This window comes from Lipotes vexillifer, unplaced genomic scaffold, assembly GCF_000442215.2.
Source record: "Lipotes vexillifer unplaced genomic scaffold, Lipotes_vexillifer_v1.1 scaffold531, whole genome shotgun sequence".
Lineage (NCBI taxonomy): Eukaryota > Metazoa > Chordata > Mammalia > Artiodactyla > Lipotidae > Lipotes > Lipotes vexillifer.
In genome coordinates this window covers 74,710-96,653 of record NW_006799583.1, presented here as the reverse complement: position 1 = coordinate 96,653, position 21,944 = coordinate 74,710, and the positions used below count along the sequence as shown (strand labels likewise).

General features: G+C 40.3%; 1 protein-coding gene across 1 annotated transcript in view; it reads right to left on the bottom strand.

Annotated features, from left to right (window-relative positions):
- Positions 1-21,944, bottom strand: part of PRKCH (protein kinase C eta) — a 154,001-nt gene that overhangs the window by 84,769 nt on the left and 47,288 nt on the right. The window contains exons 2-8 of the mRNA XM_007471698.1: positions 19,323-19,473; positions 14,272-14,306; positions 10,810-10,898; positions 9,139-9,268; positions 6,533-6,660; positions 3,469-3,612; positions 3,114-3,287 (exon numbers count right to left, since the gene is read on the bottom strand). Coding sequence (XP_007471760.1) covers positions 3,114-3,287; positions 3,469-3,612; positions 6,533-6,660; positions 9,139-9,268; positions 10,810-10,898; positions 14,272-14,306; positions 19,323-19,417 — 795 coding nt within the window. The 5' untranslated portion in view covers positions 19,418-19,473. The remainder of the gene's footprint in view (positions 1-3,113; positions 3,288-3,468; positions 3,613-6,532; positions 6,661-9,138; positions 9,269-10,809; positions 10,899-14,271; positions 14,307-19,322; positions 19,474-21,944) is intronic.

Here is a 21,944-nt window from a genome sequence, read left to right as displayed (position 1 = left end):
GCGGAGCGGCTGGGCCCGTGAGCCATGGGCGCTGAGCTTGCGCGTCCGGCAACGGGAAAGGCCACGACAGTGAGAGGCCCACATATCGCAAAAAAAAAAAAAAAAAGAGCCTAGACCATGAGGGGCGGGAAGGAGTGCAGAGGAAACCGAAGCCCAAGAAGCTATTACTTGAACCGCAGCTCCTTCCAACATACTCAGACAGCATGGGAGTGCACGCCGTGCATCCCCTTTCACACACCCTCCTGTCTCCCGGCTTGCAGTGTTCCCTGCTCCGTCCATTCCCTAAGCTGTACATGTGTCTTTGCCAACACGAGGGACCCTTAAACACATGTGAATGCTCAGCCTCACTCACTGTCAGAGAAATGCCGGTTAGAACTCCAAAGACACCTTTTTAAAAATCTCTCCAACCATCAAAATGATAAGTAGCATGCCATGACAGGAGGGTGGGGGAAATAAGCCTTCTCACACATGGTTTGGGAGTAGGAATTTAGAAATACAGCCAGCAAGTGGTAAGAGCTTGGGATCAGCAGTCAGACTGAAAACGTCTGCCACTTGGAAGCTAAATTTCTTCCTGCCTCAGTTTGTTCATCTGTAAAATGGGAGTGATGCTAACAGAACTTACTTCATGGGATTACTGTAAGGATTACTGAGATAATACACATAAAGCACTTAGAACAGTGCCTGGTATTTAAATGATAAAGTGTTAGCTATCTTTAACCACGATGGGGAGAGAAGGCCAACTAGATAAAATTATATAAATGCATCTACTTCTGACAAAGCAATATCACTTCTAAGAGTGTATCATATAGAAATCATAGCACAAGTACCTAAAGATAAAAGTACAAAGAAAAAAAAAAAGTAGAGACTCACTGCAACTTTGAAATAAAAGTCTAAGTACAGCCTAAATATATAGCAATAGGAAACAAGTTAAATAAATTGCATCATGGTCTTAAAATGGAATAGTACGTAGCCATTAAAAATGAGGCAGCTAGGTATATACAAATATGAGACAATCTCAAGATACATTATGACATTTTTTCAAAAAAATAAGAAGAATGGGGATGCAACGTACAATATGGTGACTATAGTTAATAACACAGTATTGCATATATGAAAGTTGCTAAGAAAGTAGCTCTTAAAGGTTCTCACCACAAGAAAAGAATTCTGTAACTATGTGATGATGGATGTTAGCCAGACTAATTGTGGTGATCATTTTACCACATATACAAATATCAAATCATTATTTTGTACGCTCAAAACTAATATAATCTTACATGTCAATTATACCTCAATTTGTTTAAATGTGTAAATTTTGCGAGATGCATTACAGAGATTTACTTCCTTAATAAAACCATTTTGGATTTTTTTTTTCCTTAAAAAAAGGATACAGAATGGTGGACAAATATATACTATCATTTGTGCTTTTTAGAAAAATAAATATGGATGCATATATGTGGTGTGTGTGTATACTTTTGTGTGCAAAAAAAATTCTCTGAAAGGCTACACTTGAAACTAGTAATAATTGTTCCTTTCAAAGAGAGGGTATGGATAGTTGGAGGATGCTTATACTACCCATTGCAAAAATAAATAAATAAAATGGTTTTTAATAGTTAAAAAATGCAATCTGATATGTCATTCCTCTGCTTAAATGTCTTCCATTTGTTCTTAGCACTAAAACCCTAGCTCCTTTAACAGCGCCTACAGCGGCCTGGGCTAATTCTGCAGCCTTAGTTCTCACCAGGCCCCTCCTCAACCTCACATTTTATGCTCGTGAGCTTTATTCACACCTCCTGTTCCCGTTTACTAGTAGATCCATGCCTGAGCTGTTTAACCTTTATTTCATATTCACTTTCATTCTCTTTGCCTGACTAATTCTGACTGGCCCTTCTGGTTCCGGCATAGCTGTGACTTTCCCTAGAAATGCATCGCAGCATCACTGGACCAGGTGGGACGCCCCCATCCTGCTCCCATCGCACCCTTTACATCCCTCATGGTAGCAGAGGCAAGGGACATGTCCTGAATTCTCTTTCAGAATGCCTTTGACAGCAAGAAGATTAAGAAACATCTGTGCCAGACCCTCTTGGTGCCTTCACAGGAGCCCTCTTCCCTCTCCACTGACAACAGGAGCCCAGTTCTGAGCCCAATGCTAAATGGGCTACAGAGTGTCCTGCCCCAGGGGATAAGTCAAGGTTGATGCGAGCCAATCATGATAAAGCAGCTTATCTTGACTAGATATTTGCTCTTCCAGCCTCCTTTGCAGCTCAGGGTGAGCCTGTAACTCAGGTCTAGGAAAGATTTTTCTCTCCTTGATAAAAGGAGAGTGGTCCATGAAGCCCTTCTGCCTCTGTCCCCCGAGCTTCCTGCTTTGGATGCTGTCATATGAGGTGTGATGTTTAGGGCTGTGGCAAATACCTTGAGACCCACGGGGAAGAGATGTCTGATGTCACTGAACAACTAATCCAACCCTAACATTGCTACTGTCAGACTTTCCAAGAAAATAGTCTGTACTAATGAACTAAACTCATCCTTTCTGTCTATTGTGTAAACCACTGTCAGTCACATATTCTGTTAACTGCAGCCAAAAGCACTCCTAATTGCACAACATGACGGGATAGACAGAATCCCACAATCAGTCCATAGAATCAAGCAAAGGGTGCTTGACTGAGGCCAGGAGCAATGCCCTAGGACATTACAAGTCAAGGTGCCCCCTTCGGGCCTATCCTGGTCTGGACTCTTTTCCCCGGGTCAGAACCAGTTCAGCATTTAGCAACAGAGCTGAGGTTAAAGTCACCAAAATAAGCAGCCCCTGACATTTACTGTATTAGACTTCTGTAACCTTCACTCTGCTAGAGAAGACTTACGTATGAAGACGTTTTCAATCTTAGGACATACAACCCTCAAAGTGATCCCTCTCCAGGACAGCATGAAAGGAAGGAAGCAGTTAGCTCATTGGATCTGGTCATCAGAAGTCACTGGATACTACAAATGACCCTACCTTAGGAGTCCATCCCCCCAAAGTTTCTAATACTCTACTTTATGAAACCTTCAACATCTGTGAGCTCAGCTTTTGAAGAAAGGAGGCCACTGAGGCAGTGAAGGTGGGTCATACTTACAGGGGTCTGAAAGCAGCAAAACAACTGAGTGAGGAAGGGGTGATTGCGGGCCAAAGACAGGATCCTCTTCTCTGTCATGGTGCACTCCACATCATCATCTTGCAGGATCACGTCCTTCTTTAGCACCTTCACGGCATAGAGGTCTCCTGTTTCTTTTATTCTTGCAAGCATCACCTATGGCAAAGCAGGAGGAGGGAGCGTGAGAACTCATGCAGCTCTTAGGGTGTGGCCTCATCTGGGGCACAAGGCAGATGGCACGTGGGAAATGGGCATGTGTATACATACATGCACAGGCAAACAACATACATGGAGCAGGCATCCTTTAACCACCCAAACACTTGGCGCCAAGACTCACCTTCCCAAAGCTGCCCTTCCCCAGTACTCGGATGAACTCAAAGTTGTTGATCCCAAGTCGGTTGGAAGAATTAAGCCCAATGCCATTTCCTTCTTTGATGCTCTCCTTTCCTTGTCGTCTTAGGGTTGATCTGGAAACGAGATTCTGCAAAGGAGAGTAGGAATACATCGAGTCAGAAATCACAGTGGAGCATGAAGCATTTATGGATGAAAAAGACCTTACCTGCAGCTTCAACCCTCAATACAACACATGGGGAAAGATCAATACAGCTTGACATGTGATCAGGTTCTGCCACTCAGAACTGCTTCGGCACCAACTCCTGATCTGTGCTTACTGAATTTGGGTCAGAATCATTTAAAATATATCTAAGCCACCGAGTTTCAGTTTGTGCTCAAATGGGAGTATACAGAAAATGTCTCAGTCTGGTCCACCTGGTTTCTTGTGGTGGCTTTCTACAGGGTGGTCAAAGTTCCAAGGGCGCCACCTGGTGTCCATGTCCTGCAAACAGCAGCTTTCACAACTGCTCAGAGAATTGAGCACCACTCCACACCAAGAATGAATGAAGCAACACTTCCATATGCAATATTTTAAATTATAAAAGAGAAACAAAAGTTAATGTAAATATATGAAGGGTAACACTGACAATACCTATAATATCATCAGCCCCCCTCAAAAAACAAGAAACAGAAACATACATATACACACGTCTATCTTTACACTTAATTTTAAAAAATACAATAAAATTGTTGTTTCATAACACAATTTAACATTTTTCCATGCATATTATCCATATCTCTAAATTTCCTTCAAGAACATGAGTTTCAAAAAGCTGTCCAAAATTCCATTTTATGGATATATCACAATTGATTCACTAATTCCTGGCATTGGAAATATAGATTATCTCCCAGTTTTCACTAGTATAGATAACACACAGTGACCATACTTGCATGCAGATCTTCAAATCAGGGTGATTAGGAGTCTAGGCTCTCAAGCAGGTGGCCTGGGTTCAAATCGCAGCTCTACAACCTAACCCTGTGACCGTGGACAAGTCACCTACCTCTCTGAGCCTCAGTTTCCTCTTCTAACAAAGGGGATGTTATAGTACCTGCAACATGGGTTGTTATGAGGAGTAAATGAATAACTGCACTTAAAGCACTTAGACCAGTGCCTGGCACATTCCATAAACCTAAGCCGTATTGTCATCTTTATCAACATGATCATCCTCATCAACATCGTCTATTTTCTTAAGATAACTTTCTGGAAAGGGAATTCTTTGGGCCAATGTGTTAATTCTGAAGACTTCTGATACATGGTCAACTTGCCCTCCAGAAAGGTTAACCACCAACACAATGAGAGCTCCCGGTTCACCACACAGAACCAGAAGTAGGTGTGGCCTCTCTGGGGAGTTCTCTAGCCCCATCCCACTAGTACAAGACTCATCCAAGGGAGGGTGCTACCTAAAGACAAGGTGACGTGCAGGTGTCTACCTTGGGATATTTATAAGACAGGCTACCACCAGATAAGAGACCAAAAGTCTGACATCCTGGAGCATTTGACCTCTTTAGCTAAAAAAAAAAGCTTATCTGGGGTAACTTCTAAGCAATGTTTGTAATAAACAGCTGGGCAATACCCTGAAACTGCAAGGATTTTTCTTACTCAACCCAGAGAAACAGTGATTGAAGATATAAAATGGATCACCTTTAAAATCCAATTATTTTAATAGTTTCTCCTCTAGATTTCTGATCATAAATTTTTCAAAGATGGAAAAATTTTACCAGCTTGAATCTCACCTCCTCCACTTAAATACTTCCCCTGCCAGAAAACTCTAAATCCAGTGTCTCAATCTTTTGTTTGTTTGTTTGTTTAACCCATTCTTCTCTTTTGATAGACTAAAGATGTCTCTCTTTAATGCTGTACTGTCAGCCAACAGGTAATTTGGGTTTTCTCACTATTAAGTATCAGAACATGAAAGATACTTGGTTCAAGTGACAAGCGGCGCTGCCCATTCCTAGAGATTGTGCCACATGGCTCAGCTTATTTCCACAGTATTTCAGAAGCCCTGGGCCAGGCCGAAATCCCTAACCTACACCCTTCAGGCACAGCTGTCCCATGCTCTGGAAATCCCCCTCACGGTATAGCATCCTGCCTGTCTGTCCACAAGAAAGACACACAGACTTGAAGGACTTTGCCAACGCCTTCCTGAAATCAAGAAATGCAATGTCAATCCAAGCCCCTGCTTTACCAGGCAGGGCCCTTCAGTGAAAAGGAAATGGGGTGGTTAGTGATGACACTGTTTGGATAACCAAGAACCTGACAGTGATTGCACTTCCCTTCCTAAGTGCCCAGAGATATCTGACAGTTAAGTCTAGAATTTTCCTGAACCCGGTATCAAGCTACACATTTCAGAAGCCTCAGCCATAACCATGGCTCTTTCCCAGTTCTCAGCAGATCACAGCCAGGAAGGCAGCAATAGGATGGGGGCCTGGGATGTGGCTGAAGCTCTAATGGACAACAGCAGGTGGGGGAGGGTCACTCAGGGCGGTGGCAGGACACAGCGACTGACATGCTCCACCCACTCCCGCGGAGAGGAAGGAACTCCTGTCTGTGGCTGGACTTGAGATAAATTCACGATCCATAAACAAATACTACACAACTGCTGGATTCCAGGCCTGTGGAGAACATCAGCTCTTTAAGTTCAACCCCTTCAGAGAGAAGGAAGCAAAGGCCCATAGTTACTGGTCAACTGCACTGCCGGGGGCTCCGACAAGAGCAGAACCGAGGACCCTGGATTCCAGGCTTTTCACCAGACCACAATGACAGGAAGCTGTTTTAAAAAATATATATCCCTTTTCTGCTTCTTGCTATATCTGCACGCTCATTAGTTCTTGTTATATAATTGTATATAGAACCTTATTTGTGGAACAAAATGCTCTTTAAAAATGCAATAAATCTGTTTATTGTATTTGCTGTGACTAGGAACTTTGATTATGCCACACACAATACTAGGGCTCGCCACATCTGAACAACTTCTAAATTACAAAATATGAAAATAGCAAAGTCTCACCGAGGTGGGAGAAATACTTCCGGGTTGGAGGCCCATTCCTGCCAAAGTCTTGGCCAGCTCCGCCGCATTCACTCCGCAGTTTGGGGCCACGTTGGCCTGACATCGAATGTGTACATTCATTTTACATACTGGATGGAAGAGGAAAAGGGAATCCACGTTCAGAAAGGAGCCACGTCAACATGGGCTGTGAAAGAGAGCTGTGATAACCTGAAAGACCGTGACTGAGGAATTGCACAGGCTGAATAATGATATCTTCTCATCAAATTCAACTGACACTCACAACGATCCCTGAGTGTAAGTAAATCCCTGATTTTCTCTATTTCTGTTTTGTGCAGAAGCAGTAAGCCTGGCATACGGAAGAATAATACATTTCAAATTTCTTTTTGTTTGCCCTGTGACTTGATGCAAGACATTCACTTAAATCATATTTTAAAAGACATCACTGATTTCCCAGCATGATTCAATACAGAGATCAAAACATTCATCACGGCAACAGCTCACTCGATTAAATAACAAGGAAATGTGCCAACCGACTTTATGCCATTCCTTGTAACTCTCAATAAAAGGTAGCAATCTAACAGCCACGTGTAGATGGCTGTTCAGACAGGATGGAACTGGTGTTTCTGAGAGAAAAGCCTCTAAGTAAAGCTTTCTTTCTGAGCACTGTCTTTGGGTGGCCCTCACAGCACAGAATGCGGCATCCTGTGCAGCAGCTGTATTTCTCAGTGCTTGCAGCCTGTGGCTTCATGGGTGACAAAAAGCAACTTTTTTAAAGGTCAAGGCAAGTGGCAGTTGGAAGAGGAGAGCGAAGCAAGCTAAGCTCCTGGTGCACAGGAAGCTGACTTGGGGTGATTAAAGACCCGAGGTTTAATCAGCACAGAGTTCTGACATGGCTTCTTGACACGGGCCCTGCTGGTCGGAGGCAGGGATAGAGCAGCGTAAGATGCGTTGAGGTGTGTCAGCCCATCTTTGGAAGCATACACAGAGCCAGGTTTCGTGGTGCCTGAAGTTATGCAATTTTAGGGTTGCCCTCTTTAAGAAAAAGAGCACTTCATCAAGTAGAGAACTTGGAAGGTACCTTGCAAGGGAGGAGCTCCAAGGCTTAAGCTTCATTAGATTCATAGGAAATCCACCTCTCTCAGCAAGTCTGGTACGGAGACATACAAGCCTGCGGTGGCCTTTCTAAAGCTCCACGTGACAATAAAAGCAAAAATGATAGGAGCTGGAACACTGCAGGCGTGCTACCCTCAGCACCACGAGGGACAAGTGCAATGCAGATGAATCCCACCCATGGCTCTGCCTGTCAGCAACAACCATACGAAAGCAGAAAGTGACTTTCACACTAGAAACCCACACCTGGGTGACACCATCCAGCTAATGATCAAGCAGTGCCTGAAACAAAGCTACATGTGAGTTGGCTGCTGTTTTGGTTGAAAAAGAATTATTTCAGGTATCTATGAAAAAAGAATAATTAAGTGGTGCTCTGAAGAAATAAAAGAATTTGCCTTTCTTAAAGACAAGTGACTAGCCCCGTTTTGTTAATAGAAGCAGGTCTGGTTAAGTCCAGGCAGCCAGTGAAAGCTGTCCAGTTGTACTGACATGAACTCTGCCTCCCCTGGTGACTCAGAATGTGTCTCAGGCTTCAGGCTGAAACTCACATGTATTTCAGCAGAGGACAGTGCACCCCATGACAGCCAGATTGTTACAGCAACACTCAATGAGAGATGACTCCAGGCCAACAGCCCCTCAACTGCTAACAGGACAGGGACCAGCCCCCATATCCTTATCCTCTGCTGAGGCAAAAGCTCCAAACTCAGGCTCCACTGGACACTGTTGTTGAAGTGCATGCCCTCGCACGGCCACCTACTCTCTGATCTCTATCAAGCTCTTTGAGAAGACACAGGGCGGACTGAGTTATGCTTTTTTTTTTTTTTTTTTGCGGTATGCGGGCCTCTCACTGTTGTGGCCTCTCCCATTGCGGAGCACAGGCTCCAGACAACACTCAGGCTCAGCGGCTGTGGCTCATGGGTCCAGCTGCTCCGCGCCATGGGGGATCCTCCCGGACCGGGACACGAACCCGTGTCCCCTGCATCGGCAGGCGGCCTCTCAACCACTGCGCCACCAGGGAAGCCCTGAGTTATGCTTTTATAACTCAATTCCTGCTTATTTCTGGTGAGGTGATCAAACCAACTCTCCTGCTAGTTCTTACTCACAACTCAACCTTCTCTGCTGGCCACCTCACCTCCTACCATCTTCTCTTTCTGACCAGATCCCATCTTTTCCTCTTTCAAATACCTATGGAAATACACAATGACTAGCCTATACTCAGTACTAAATAGAGGATAGCCAGCAGGTTAGTTAACCAGACAGGACATTTCATTTAGCAAGTGAGTAAACATTCCATGGTTAGGAAATCTGTGGCTCACATGTAGCTCTCTTTACGTGCCTGACAAAGGACACATACATACAGAGAGAGCCACTAAGATGTTCATTTACAAGGTATCTAAAACCATCCGTGTAGGTCAGATTCTGAACTGCAGAATTCTGAAAGCTCACAGCAAGGTGTTCTCATGAGGAAGTGGGTACCAAGCACCCGAGAATCTCACTTTTACACTGAAGTCCTTGTCGCATTATCCCCCAGAGCAGGGAGCCACAGTGATCACAGAACGTTGGCACCTTGTAGTTGTGGACGCTGAACTTGTGTGGGATGTTGATTCCGAACCTCTGCTCAGCAATCTGTAGCAAGGAAACAGGAGGACGAGAGGTGAAATTCCATACCCACACCTTTTGTGAGAACTGTAACAGGAGCCCACCAAATGCAAAGTGTTACTATGACACCTGAGATGAGTATACTATTACTGCTCAGCCACGATGAATTACCCAGGCCTTACCACGCAGACGAAGCACATTTTCTCGTGAACAAGACTGGCTGGACAGAAATGTGTGGTGTACATTAAACTGTCCACCATCTTGGGAGATTAATAGAAATTTAAATATTCATTTCACCTTTTACATTCACTTGACCGTGTTTCTCTCCTGGCCAATTCCTCACACCCATGTCTATTTCTAGAACCTTTTAACTTCAGGATTCAACACGTTTTTATAGGCAACATACACTTGCTGTCACCACAAGTTCTTCCAGAAATTGCATCATGAGGATGGGGTGACACCCAGAGGACAGGGAACCACAGAAGGAATTTATTCCAAAGTGACATTCAACTGGTGATCTTATTCAGCCCTTCCAGCCTCTGCCTGTCTTTGTATTTTGATATCAGAGTGCAAAGATTCTGCTTTTATCTCACAGACGATCACTTCTCAGGATCAGGTGAAATCTCACATACTGTTTCCAGCAAACAGTTAAATCAGGCATATGCTCTATAGTCTATATCACAGTTTGCAGCAATAACAACAGAGCCACACATAACAAGTAGTGGGGCAATATTACTCCTCTTGAAACGTTTCTGGCCTCTTTCTCATAAAACAAAGTATACATGCCTCTGTGTGTACTCTATAGCAATCCTGGGTGTATACTGTAAAGAACCATCAAGTTCCAGAGTCGGACTCTTCAGTGCATCTGTAAATCCACTGCTAACTGTTGGTAATACTCCAACTGCCTTTCTACCTCCAGAATTTAGAATATACGCCCACCTCAGCTGGATGCAATGCTAATGGCAAGAGTGATGTTCAAGCCTTTATGTATAGATATAGATCCTCCCTGAAATTCCTCGAGAGGCTGGAGGGGGCCAAAGGTCACTTTATTTAGGAAGTGCAATTTACAGTTAACAACATACTTACCATATCAATTCTATCTTGTAGTATTGATACTATTCTAGGTCTGAGGCTGAGAGAGAAGCTAGCTAGCAGAGGCTGGATTCTATATTCAAATCCCAGTCATCTGATGCCAAACTCAGGGAAATCTCTCTTCAAATTAGTAGAACTGATCCCTAGAGCTTTTACCCAGCTGATCACTAATGGAGTCATTTTCTAGGACAGGTCAAGCTATGCAAGTATAGAAATACAAATGCCATAATATAAAAAGGAGAGAAATTTCAATTCTGATACCACCATTGGCTTCAAGGAGTGTGGAAGGGAATTGGGAATGAAAGGGAGGAAGGAAAAGACAGAGGGAAGAAGGGAGAAAGAGAGAGAAAGAGAGACAGAGGCAGAGAGAGGGGGAGAGAGAGCGAGCAAGAGAGACAGGGAGCGAGAGAGCGAGAGAGCGAGAATGTGCTCGCATGAGCTCATGCAGGCACTTAATCAGCAAATTGCTATCTTACCTTTGAATCCACTTTGTTAATATTGTTTTGGCAGGTGCAGGCTGTAACAATTAGATGATGGCAGCGCTTGTGGACGACACAGGTGCACACTAGGAAATTAAATCCAGTGATTATACATTTATTGGAGGCACCAGGCCATTGTGGCTTGATTTAGATGGTGGGCCCACATGATGGCAGCCAATGCTCCCGTTCTTCCTATATTCCTTACCACCACCCTAACCCAGGCCTTTGCTCACGCTTGAACTATTCATACTCAGGTCCGGAACTAATGTCATCCTTCCTGGCTTTACTCCTTCCTGCCCCAACCTCCAGAGGAATCATCTCACAGTATATGATTCTGGTCACCTCGGGCCCATAATCTAAAACATTCAATCATGTCTCACAGTCAGTTAAACTAGAGTTGAAATTTCCCAGAGGGGTTTCAGGCTCTCCCAAGCCCACCCCAGGCTCACCTGTCACCTTTCTTCTCTGGGGGCTCTTTGTTCCACTAATAACTAGACTAGGTGCTCTTCCTGGAGCAAGTCTTCACCCTCCCCAACACACTGTCCATGTTCCTCTCAATCCCTGGGGTATCTTCCTTTCCTATCACTTCACTAAACCTTAAATGTATAACAAGACACAACTTTAAAAAATGTCTCTTTTATGAAAATATACTCCCCATGGCTCCCCTTCTAGACTGAAACTTTCTCCCTCCTCTAGTCTCCTACAACCTCTAGCTGGCCTCCCTCATTTCAGATATTCCACATACAGCCTCTAATGTCCTCAGGATTCCCAGCCAGCATGATGACTTGAACAAAGTGGGCATTCATTAAGTATTTGCAGAATGACCCAATCAATTGCTTGAATAGTTAGAACTTTCTAAATAACATTTTTTTAATTTTCATTCAGACAACTGACAGAGTGCAGAGTCCAGTTTCCATTAAAGGATGAACATGTGCAATGAAGCAATATGAAAATACACATCATTTTTAAGATCTTTCAAGACAGATGGAAGTTTCTAGGATTAAATACATAAAGACAGATGACATGTCAGCAAGTAGCACTATAATCTAAAACAAATCTAGCTGTCATCAGATTGAATTCTCAGGAGAACCAAGTTGAAAGTGCCCAGAGAACTGGTCTTTTTATATGAGGGAATCCTTCACACAGAAAAATCTTATATTCCAAGGCATTTGTTTTTTTCACAGTCAGCTTGGCTACAGGTTTATCAATTTCATTGATCTTTTTGGAGAATTATTGATAGCTTTTGGTTTTGTGGATTTTTAAAATTGTTTTCCTAATTTCAGTTTCACTGTTTTGCACTCTATTGTTGTTATTTATTTTCTGCTGCTCAGTTTAGGCTTAAATTTCTCTCCTTTTTAAGGTGGAAACTTAGATTATTGATTTTAGACCTTTATTCTTTTCTAATATATGCATTTAATACTCTAAATTCTCCTCTGAGCACTGCTTTCACTGCCTCCCACAAATTTTGATAAAGTGTATTTTCATTTGATTTAAAATATTTTTTATTTCCTCTTGAGTCTTCTTTGACCCATGTGCTATTTAGAATATGTAGCTTAATCTTCAAATATTTGGAGGTGTTTGAGCTATCTTTTGGTTATTGATTTCTAGTTTAATTCCACTGTGGTCTGAGAAGGTACTTTTTATGATTCCTATTCTTTTATATTTGTTATGGTTTGTTTCAATGTCCCAGAATGTGGTCTATGTTGGTAAACGTTCCTAGTAAGCTTAAGAATGTGTGTTCTGCTGCTCTTAGATGGAGAATTCTATAAATGTCAATTTGATCAAGTTGTGATAGTGCTGTTTAGGTCAACTATATTCTTACTGATTTTCTGCCTGCTGGATCAGGCAGAAAACTGCTGAGCAATCAGAATCAGAAACCGCTGAGATAGTAAATAAAATTAAATCCAACTATAATAGTGGATTTGTTTATATCTCCTTGCAGTTCTATCAGTTTTTGCCTTAAGTATTTTGATGCCCTGTTATTAGGCACATACACGTTAAAGATTTTTATGTCTTCTTGGGAAACTGACTCCTTTTATCATTCCATAATGCCCTTCCTTATCCTTTATAACTTTCCTTGTTCTGAAGTCTGCTTTAACCTGTTTGCTTTTTTTTTTTTAGCATGATTGGTATATCCTTCCAACTAGGCATGTGGTTTTATATCCCTTTGCAAGATGTGAACAAATTAGTGTCCTCATGTCTCCTGACCAGTGTTCTTTCCTGGTCCTTTAACAGGTGGCCCACTGAAAATCAGCTCTTCAAATATCCTGGCACTACGGGCCATGGTAGAAGAAATAAACTAAAAACACAACAGATATGTCACAAATCATGTATTTTTAAACTCAAAAATGTATTCTTGTTTACCAAGAGGTTCTCAAGCTATCTTTGTATGCATGAGATGGTCAGAGCATACCCCTGTGCTGGAGAGGTCCAAGCCAAAAAGTGACATTGATTCTGACCTGTGAACTACGCTCTCAATTGGGGCTGAAATTAATAGCAGAAGGTCAATTATTGTTGTCATATCAATTCAGTTTTTCCTAAATTTGAGAACTCAGTAGAATTGTTCGTACATATTAAAGTCAAAATTACATCCAAATGTATGTCTTATTCCATTCTTCTTAGGGAAATAATATTTTACTTCCCCTCCTTCAGAAGAGAAGGTGGGATTTCTTTATTTACCTAGTTTACCACAGGTTACCACTCTAGGATAGGTAGTACTATTTTACCAATGATCTGTAGGGTGTAAATTAAGATAATAGGTACCATATGGATAAACCATGAGATGACACTCAAGTTAACGATGAGGGAGGCCCAAATAAAAGAAAAGTCCAATCCAGCCTGGCTAAACCTCCAGATTAAGGAGTCTTCTTTTACTCTTTCCTTTTTTATTTCATTCCAATTCTTCTGGAACACTAATTGAGGTTATCTCAGAATTGTGAAAATCAAAATAAATTGAATGGATAATAACTTACAAGACCATTAACAGCCTAACTCTGAACATTCTCACATTTAACTAAATTCAGAAAATCAAAAAGGCAACTTGGATAATAGCTTCTATTTCCAATTCAGGTAAAGAGAAATCAGCATTGTGCTACTTCTCACTCCTATGGACAAGGGGACTGTAAAACACCAAATATTATCTTCAAGACTCAAGGGTCCTGCTCACAAAATCGCATTACCTTTTAGTATGTTCATGATCCTGCAGAGACAAAACTTGAAACAACTACACTTATATAGGTATCCCGGATTCAGGAATAAAAACATCCCCTCTACTTTGTCTACAAAAAGACATGGCTAAAATTTAAACAAAACTAAAGGGTTGTAACTCTATGGGGGTCTCATTTGACCTACAGAGAGTTATTTATCAAAATATTAATGGAATGTATCCTGTTTCCTCTTGGTATAATCAGTTTTTAACACAGGAACAAGATTAAACATAGTTTTAAAATGTTTTCTTACCTTGGCATTGATAACCCTGTTTCCCAAATACACCCCTGTTCAAGACAATAGAGAAAAAAGAAACCATTAGTCAAATATTTCAGCCAACAATGTTCCTATAACTACAGTACTTAAGGAAAACAAATTTCATCCTCTGGTCCTTTATAAAAAACACAATTTCAGAGAAGCAGCAGAAATAATGTCCTTTTTGAGCCCTTTTTTGTTACCACAACACAAGGAGGAAATTGATGAGTTAGAATGCTCCGAATCACAAACAGGTGATGAGAATTTGGCAATTCTCATTCTACCCATCGCTGTGGCAATCCCCCAAGTCCTCAGTGAAAATAAACCCTCCTCTGTGTGTATGACTGAGCCTTTTCCTGAAGTGTCACTTTACTGCCTTATTGATCATTCTCTCTCACATACACATAAAGACATGCAGAGGGTGAAGTAAACAGATGCAGATATACATATGGATGTAAACAGGTGAGTCCACTCCAGCTGCCTGACCTGAGGCATCTTCCATCTTCCCTGTGCCCACATCACCCAGAGTCCACTGGGGAGCAGAAGTGTGGTCACAATATGCCCATCATGCCCACAGCTTCCATCTCTGTCTCTCCCTAATACAGTCTCTGGGTGATGGTGATATGATTCTCATTCGTATTAACAAAGACCACATTTTACTAAGCCAGTAGGCTATGCCAGGCAATGAGCCAAGCAGCTGACGTGTACCATCTCATTTAATCCTCATAAAAGCAGCGTGAGGTAGCACATATAATAGGATAGCCTAGAGCACAGATCCTGAAGCTGGATGGCCTGGATGTGATTTGGGGCAAGTTGTTAACTACTTTGAGCCACTGTTTCTTAATATATATATAGAAAGTTATAATAATAACAGTACCTACTTTTATAAGGTTATCATGAAGATAAAAAGTGTTGATAATGTAAAATACTTAGAACAGTGCCTGGCACTCTAAGTGCATATAAAAGTTTATTATGTAAATAAAATTATTGTCTCTGTTTTGCAAATGAGGAGACATTGCTGGATTATATAGATTGTCTAGGTTCACACATCTAGTTGGTGATGAGATTGAATGCCAGAGTCCATGTGCTTAATCATATGTGTGTGTGTGTGTGTGTGTGTGTGTATAAAACACATAACCACTATTTTAAGTGTGTGTGCATGTGTGTGTGTGCATGTGTGTACGTGTGTGTGTGTGTGTTTCACAAGGCCAGTTAGGTGGGAGTTAAAATTTCCTTGGTAGAAAAACATTTGGTGAAATTATCAAGTAAGTTTCCATTAAGAACGTTAGTTGAGATCACAGGTTGTCACCACAAATGCCTACAGGGGCAGGCAGGTCACGTAAAGGAGGGAAGCCAAATGGTGTGACATGAAATAAAACAGCAACAGACATTTACCCTTCTGGTCAGGCAAATCCAGGGAGAGGTGGGTCTAACTGGAGCATGCAAAGAAGAAAAATGGGCTCAAAGTTGCCAGAGATGCTAATTTTTTCATTAAAAAATGGAATAGGAACCTCTTCCTAAAGACTACAGTTTTAGGCTTCATACATATCAACAGCCAGTTTAGGGACTTTGGTTTAGACAAGACTCTATACTTTTTCTTTCTTTTATATTTTATTTATTTTTTTATTGTGTACAAATTTAATGTCATATTTCTTTTTAAAATTTATTTTATTGAAGTATAGTTGATTTACAATGTTGTGTTAGTTTCTGGTGCATAGCAAAGTGATTCATTTTATATATATATACACATATATATGTATATATATATGTTCTTTTTCAGATTCTTTTCCATTATACGTTATTACAAGATATTGAATATAGTTGCCTGTGTTATACAGTAGGTCCTTGTTGTTCATCTGTTTTATATATAGTAGTATGTATCTGTTAATCCCAAACCTCTAATTTATCCCTGCCCCCTCCTTCTGCCTTTGGTAAGAATAAATTTGTTTTCTATGTCTGTGAGTCTATTTCTGTTTTGTAAATAAGTTCCTTTGTATCATTTTTTTAGATTCCACATGGTATCATATGATATTTGTGAGGGGATGGAAAAAGGTATTCCACGCAAATGGAAATCAAAAGAAAGCTGGAGGGCTTCCCTGGTGGCGCAGTGCTTGAGAGTCCGCCTGCCGATGCAGGAGACGCGGGTTCGTGCCCCCTTTCGGGAAGATCCCGCGTGCCGCGGAGCGGCTGGGCCCGTGAGCCATGGCCGCTGAGCCTGCGCGTCCGGAGCCTGTGCTCCGCAAATGGGAGAGGCCACAACAGTGAGAGGCCCGCATAACGCAAGAAAAAAAAAAAAAAAAAAAAAAAAAAAAAAAGAAAGCTGGAGCAGCAATACTTGTATCAGATAAAATAGACTTTAAAATAAACACTGCTTCAAGAGACAAAGAAGGACACTACATAATGATCAAGGATCAATCCAAGAAGATATAACAATTGTAAATATATATGCACCCAACATAGGAGCACCTTAATACGTAAGGCAAATATTAACAGATGTAAAAGGAGATATCAACAGTAACACAATAAGAGTAGGGGACTTTAACACCCCACTTACATCAATGGACAGGTCATCCAGACAGAAAATCAATAAGGAAACACAGGCCTTACATGACACATTAGACCAAATGATATTTATTGATATTTATAGAGCATTTCACCCAAAAAGCAGCAGAATACACATTCTTTTCAAGTGCACATGGAACATTCTTGATAGCTCACATGCTAGGCCACAAAAAAAGCCTCAGTAAATTTAAGAAAAGTGAAATATCAACCATATATTCCAACCACAGCACTATGAAAGTAGAAGTCAGCTATAAGAAAAAAAACTGCAAAAAACACAAACAGATGGAGGCTAAACAGTATGCTACTAAACAACTGATGGATCACTGAAGAGATCAAAGAGGAAATAAAAAATACCTAGAGACAAATGAAAATGAAAACGTGACAATCCAAAACCTATGGGACATGGGACTTCGCTGGTGGCACAGTGGTTGAGAATCCGCTTGCCAGTGCAGGGGACACAGGTTCGATCTCTGCCAGGAAGACCCCACATGCCATGGAGCAGCTAAGCCCATGCGCCACAACTACTGAGCCTGCGCTCTAGAGCCCGCGAGCCACAACTACTGAGCCCAAGCCACAACTACTGAAGCCTGCGTGCCTAGAGCCCATGCTCCACAACAAGAGAAGCCACCACAATGAGAAGCCCGCGCACTGCAATGAAGAGTAGCCCCTGCTCACCGCAACTAAAAGAAAGCCCGTGCACAGCAACGAAGACCCAACACAGCCAAAAATAAATAAATATTAAAAAAAAAAACACAACACCTATGGGACACAGCCAAAGCAGTTCTAAGAAGGAAGTTTATAGTGATACAAGCTTACCTCAGGAAACAAGAAAAATCTCAATAAACAACCTAAACTTACACCTAAAACAACTAGAGAAAGAAGAACATACAAAACCCCAAGTTAGTAGAAGGAAGGAAATCATAAAGATCAGAACAGAAATAAGTGAAATAGAGACTAAAAAAGCAATAGAAAAGATAAATGAAACTAAAATCTGGTTCTTCAAAAAGATAAAAAAATGTTGATAAACCTTTAGCCAGACTCATCCAGGAAAAATAGAGAGAGGGCCCAAATCAATAAAATCAGAAATGAAAAACGAGAAGTTACCACAGACACCACAGAAATACAAAGGATCATTAAGAGATTACTACGAGCAACTATAATGCCAATAAAACGGACAACCTAGAAGAAATGGACAAATTCTTAGAAAGGTACAGTCTCCCAAGATGGAACCAGGAAGAAACAGAAAATATGAACAGACCAATTACCGGTACTGAAATTGAATCAGTAATTTAAAAGCTCTCAACAAACAAAAGTTCAGGATCAGATGGCTTCACAGGTGAATTCTACCAAACATTTAGACAAGAGTTAACACCTACCCTTCTGAAACTATTCCAAAAAATTGCAGAGGAAGGAAGACTTCCAAATTCATTCTGTGAGGCCACCATCACCCTGATACCAAAACTAGACAAAGATATCACAAAAAAAAGAAAATTACAGGCCAATATCACATAGATGCAAAAATCCTCAATAAAATACTAGCAAACAGATTCCAATAGTGCTTTAAAAGGATCATAGACAAGACCATATTCTTGATTAAAAAGGCCAGAAACACAAACTAAGCCTGCATTCTGACTGCTAAAAGGTATAAAATCCAAAGTAATCACAAAACCCCCCACAAAACACAAAGTAATTGAATAATACTCAGAAATGAATCTGAATTAAGTGTTTCTGCCTTAAACAAAATGACTAAAGTTTGCAACAAAAACAAAGATCTCCTTTTATGCTGCAGATATGAGAGTGTGTTTCCTCCTCCTGAGAAGGGTGTGTATGTGTATGTTTTGTGCATGTGAGGGTATTTCTTCCTTCTCTCTGCAAATAAATATGTTTAATGTTGCCTCTAATTGAAGATAACTATTACTTAAATTTATTTTACATTATAGATTTGCCACTTGAGTAACATGTATAGTAAGAAATTGCCCCAAATCATCTATAATTTCTCAACTATTAATTATCTTGATTCTTAAATGCCAGGGATTATACTATGTGATCACTGAAAGCTATTACCTTTGTCTACGTACTATAAGGCTGAAGACTACTGTATGTTTAGTTTGCTTGCAACAATTAATTCCAAAGTCATCATGTGATTCATGCTTTCTTAGAGAAATACTGTTGATATTTCTTTCCTCCTTAGGGATAGATCATTTATTAACTGATTAGCCTCTCTCTCTAATTAGTGCTTTTTAACCAGTTCATGATTCATCAGCACTTTTACCAACATGATTGGCAAAAGAAATAACATATAAAACTTAATCTGTAAATTGTGTAATTTTTTTGTTGGGGATTAAAATTTCTAGGTCAACATATTAGAGTAAGAGGAAAAAAATCAGATTCTAAAACAATTCTTAATAATCATGCTTTCTCCTGAAATCACAACAACCAGAGGAAGTCTCAGCTCTTGGGAGGAGAGAAGCCAGGGAACCCCTTACCAGATAAACTCTCTGCAGTGAGAGCAGTAGGTGGGCTGCCTCAGGTATGTGGCCATGAACTTATGTCCGTTGATCTGGTGGACTCGCCTTCTCATAGCCCTTTGGCGCTTCCTGGTAAAATGTTTGAAGATTCGGTCTCTCTGGAGAGTAGCTATATATTAAAAGAAGGGAAAAAAAGAATAATGTGTAATGAACCTACCTGCACCTAATGTATGAGAAAGTTTGGTAGTTCAAATACTTCCCAAATTACTTTTTTCTTTCTTCAAGATATAAAACACCCCAGAAAATCATCATGCTTTGTTAGACATATGTGAACCCTGGGATTCCCAATTGCCTAGTTATAATTGGTTATCTTGGGCCAGTCTCCCCCGGAACAGAGCGTGGGTTCTCCAGAGTTCCGATGCACCAGTATGTGACAGCAGGATGGTCTCGCAGTCCCCGTCCAGCTGTCTGGGACCTCAGGTTCACCGACTGGCTGCAGTGACCGGCTGGCAAACAGGGCTCCTCATTACTCCCCTTTCATTCTGCTGTCCTCACAAACTTAGTAAGGGAACTGCCCCCAACACAGTGAGAGCCCTGCCCAAAAGCATCAGTTCCAGCACCACCTCTGTTAACTTGGAAGAGGTAGAAATTAATTGGGAATACACTCAGAGTTCCCTTTCTAATTTCGTATTTTAAAAGTAGTGGCTCCTAATCTGAAGACTCTAAAAACTGTGCACCATTTAAAGATCATAAATGATATCTTCCACCTAACTGTTCTAGAAGTTTTCCAATGTATGCAGAGACTTGTGATTATAAAATAAAGATTCCTTCTTCAATAATGCTTTAAAATGAATCACTGCTCCAAAGGAAACTAAAGGAATCATGCAAGAATAATCTGCTAATAAATTTTAAAACCTGGAAGAAATAGAAGATTTCCATGTAAATACATGGTCAAAATTAGTCACATAAACCAAAAAGTCTAAGTTTTTAGAAGGAATTGATAAAGTTTTTAAAGGACTACCTCTAATTCTGAAGGATTCATTTTATGTAGACTTTTCCCAGTAGCAATATACTCAAATAACCAGAAACTTCTATACTATCCAGAATTATCTTAAAAAGAAAAACTCACTATGACCAAGTGGGAATTTTCTCAGGAGCATAACAATGGGCATATTATTACAAAGTCTATTATAGCTTATTCTATTAATAGGTGAAAGAATAAGGATGACAGTTTCAATAGATGTTGAAAAGGCACTTGATAAAATTTAACTTGTAATCCAATAAAAAATTCTTTCGAAAAGACTAAAAGATTGTCTCTTTAACATGACTAACACACATTTTCACAGGTCAGAAGCATCAAACTGAATGGTAAATGTTAACCAAATTCCTGTGACAGTTAAGAACGAATAAGACTAATTATCACCACTATTATTTAATATTATTCTGAAAGTACTCGCCAAAGTTGTTAGAAATGAAACAAATGATCAAACTATTAGGAAAAGGTGGCAAAGATACCATTACTTGAAGTTGTTTAATGTATGACCAGAAAACTCAGGAGGATTCAGCCTAATCTATTAAAAAAATGAGTTTGGTGTGATGGACAATAATAAATCATTAAAAGTCAAGGTATTTAGTATATCAAAAGAGCAAATTAGAATAAGTTAAAAAATCCCATTCATACAACCAAAAAAACCAAATTATCTAGGAAATAATTTATCAGAAGGTCAAGATTTATATGAAAAAAAGACTATAAAACCAACTGAAGGGTATGAAAAGATAAGTAAAAATGAAGTTCTTAAATTGGAACACTCAATACTACAAAGCTGTCAATTCTACCTAAACTAATGTCTAAATTCAACAAAATTTCAATCAACATTCCCAAAGGATGTTTCTAAACTTGACACTTTTTTTCAAGGTTTATTTGGTACTATAAATATTTTAAAACTGTCCCAAAATTTCAATGAGGGAGGACCTGCTCTACATGCTAAAACATATTATAAAATTACGATAATTTAAACAGTGCTCTACCCCCTCAAGAAAAGTCCAAAACTAGAAATCAATTTGGCTGAAAGAGAATATGGTTCAAATCAGTGGGAAAAGATGGATTATTCAATAAGTGGTGTTTCGACAACTAGGTAGCCTTTTGGAAAATATTTTTACCTCACTCCTTACACCCAAATAATCTCAGATAAATGTTGGGGTGGAAATTACAGAAACAAAGAAAACATGGGAAAGAAATACACTCCTAGGAATGGGATGAGGATAACAAATTTCTACAGCCATAAAAGATCCACAGATTCGCAATCTATGAAATTTAAAATACTACTTGTCAACAGACACAAAACAAAGTTAAAACAAACTGGGGAGAAAAGGATTTGCAACATGTGACAAAGTGTTACTATTTATAATATGTCTAAATCATTAAGAAAAGAGGATAAACAATCTAGTAAAAAGGGGGCAGAGGAAGTGAACAGGCAATTCATAAAATTATAAATGCAAACAGACAATAAACATGCCAAGATGTCCAATCCTATCCAAGACAGACATGTAAGAACTGCAAGGTAAATGACATTTTACCTCTTAAGTTGGCAAATACTTATAAAGGTAGTTAACATGCCCACTCTTACTACAGTGTAGGGA